This window comes from Eretmochelys imbricata, chromosome 1 (assembly GCF_965152235.1).
Source record: "Eretmochelys imbricata isolate rEreImb1 chromosome 1, rEreImb1.hap1, whole genome shotgun sequence".
In the NCBI taxonomy this organism is placed as follows: domain Eukaryota; kingdom Metazoa; phylum Chordata; order Testudines; family Cheloniidae; genus Eretmochelys; species Eretmochelys imbricata.
Genome location: NC_135572.1, coordinates 2913515 through 2915377, shown reverse-complemented (window position 1 = coordinate 2915377; position 1863 = coordinate 2913515). Strand labels below are relative to the sequence as shown.

At 46.9% G+C, this 1863-nt stretch overlaps 1 protein-coding gene across 1 annotated transcript; it reads right to left on the bottom strand.

Annotated features, from left to right (window-relative positions):
• Positions 1-552: 552 nt before the first annotated feature.
• LOC144259370 (olfactory receptor 52R1-like) lies at positions 553-1503 on the bottom strand. The gene has a single exon (XM_077807585.1). The coding sequence runs from the start codon at positions 1501-1503 to the stop codon at positions 553-555; it is 951 nt and encodes a 316-aa protein (XP_077663711.1).
• Positions 1504-1863: the final 360 nt, after the last annotated feature.

Genomic DNA, 1863 nt, shown 5'->3' with positions numbered 1-1863 from the left:
AGGCGTCAGACATATTAGTATTGGAATTGAGTGAGTCTAATATTTTTTTTTGTTAATATATAAATTATATATAGTGCCCCTTCACCTAATTGCAAAGTTGTTAGCCAAAAAAAACCTAGAGTTTTTCAAGAGCCCCGATAGCCACTGGAATCACTCTTAATGTTGCAATCCCTATCAAAATTTGAAATGCTTCCCTTGCTGCTGGGGAAATTATCAAGACTGTTACAGGAGAGGGGAAGATAGGAGCAAGCAACAGGAGCAGGGCATTTGGTGGAAGAGGGAGAGCAGGGATAGAGCCTTGGTAGAAGAGGCGGGTCAAGGGGTTGGGTTTTGGGGATCCAGTTATAAGTAATTAGAAAAGTGGCAACCCAGTGAGTTTCACACAGACTGATTCCCCAGTTTCTCATGTTTATACTGCAAAGTAAGGTCAGGAAAGGTTTCAGTGTCTCTCAGACTATGCAATAAGTGATTCAGGAAAGAGGGCTCAATACCAAGTCACCAGCCAGCTTTGCACAGAGCTCAGTCTGAAAGCCAGAGCACCAGGAGAAAACTTTAGGCCCATTGATGAGTAAAGAGCCGGAGCAGACTGTCCCGGATCTGTTTGGTCCTCACCCCATAGATGATGGGGTTCAGCATGGGAGGCACCAGGAGATACACATTGCCCATGAGAACATGGAAATGCAGGGACACATTCTGGCCAAACCGGTGGGTGAGGAAGGAGAAGAGAGATGGGATGTAAGAGGCTGAAATGACACAAAGGTGGGAGCTGCATGTCCGAAAAGTCTTGAGCCGGGCGTCCTTTGTGGGGAGGCTGAAGATGGCCCTGAGAATCTGAATATAGGACACAGTGATAAAAAACAAATCCAGACTAGCCACATTGAATGCCACAAAGAGGCCGTAGTAACTACTGATGTGGATGTCAGCACAGGCCAGTTTCACCACAGCCATGTGCTCGCAGTACGAGTGGGCGATGATGTTGGTTCTGCAATATGGCCACTGCCTCGCCAGGAAGGGTTTGGGGATTATTAGTATTCCCCCACGCAGCACCACAGCTATGCTGATCTTGGCCATGATACAGTTTGTCAGGGTGGAGGAATGTCTCAGGGGATCACAGATGGCCACGTAGCGATCAAATGCCATGGCCACAAAGATCCCAGACTCCACCACTGTGAAGCAGTGAATGAAGTACATCTGGGTGAGACAGGCACTGAAATTTATCTCCCTGGAATTGAACCAGAAGATGCTCAGCATTTTAGGCAGGGTGGATGTGGACAGGACCAGGTCGGTGACAGCCAACATGCAGAGGAAATAGTACATGGACCCATGGAGGCTTGGCTCCATCTTCACAATGTACAGGATGGTGAAGTTCCCCAAGATGGCTATGGCATACATGGCACAGAAGGGGATGGAGATCCAGACATGGGCTGCCTCCAAGCCAGGTATGCCCAGCAGGATGAAGGTGGAGGGGTTGGTGAAGTCGCTTGTATTGTTTGAATCTGACATGGAGTATAGGAGAATTGTCCAACTCTGAGGCAGAAAGTTGTCTTATGAATGCACAACATGTTTCCCTGAGATCCTGTATGTGCACAGATTCTAGTGTGCTGGTCGCATTATTAATGCCTGGATGGAGAGACAATGTTAGTATGAGACACTGCATGAGCTACTAGAAGCTGTTCCCATGGGTGAAGCCAATTGCTTGCTCTTCGTACACTGAAAAGTGAAATTTTCATTATTCAGATAAACAAATCATGAACAACTGACACTACTAATGCCAATTCCACATTTGATGGTGCTTCATGCATCAATAGTTCCTACACATCATGGTGTGGAAAACCTTTGAAGGCACCAGCAGGAAACACATGT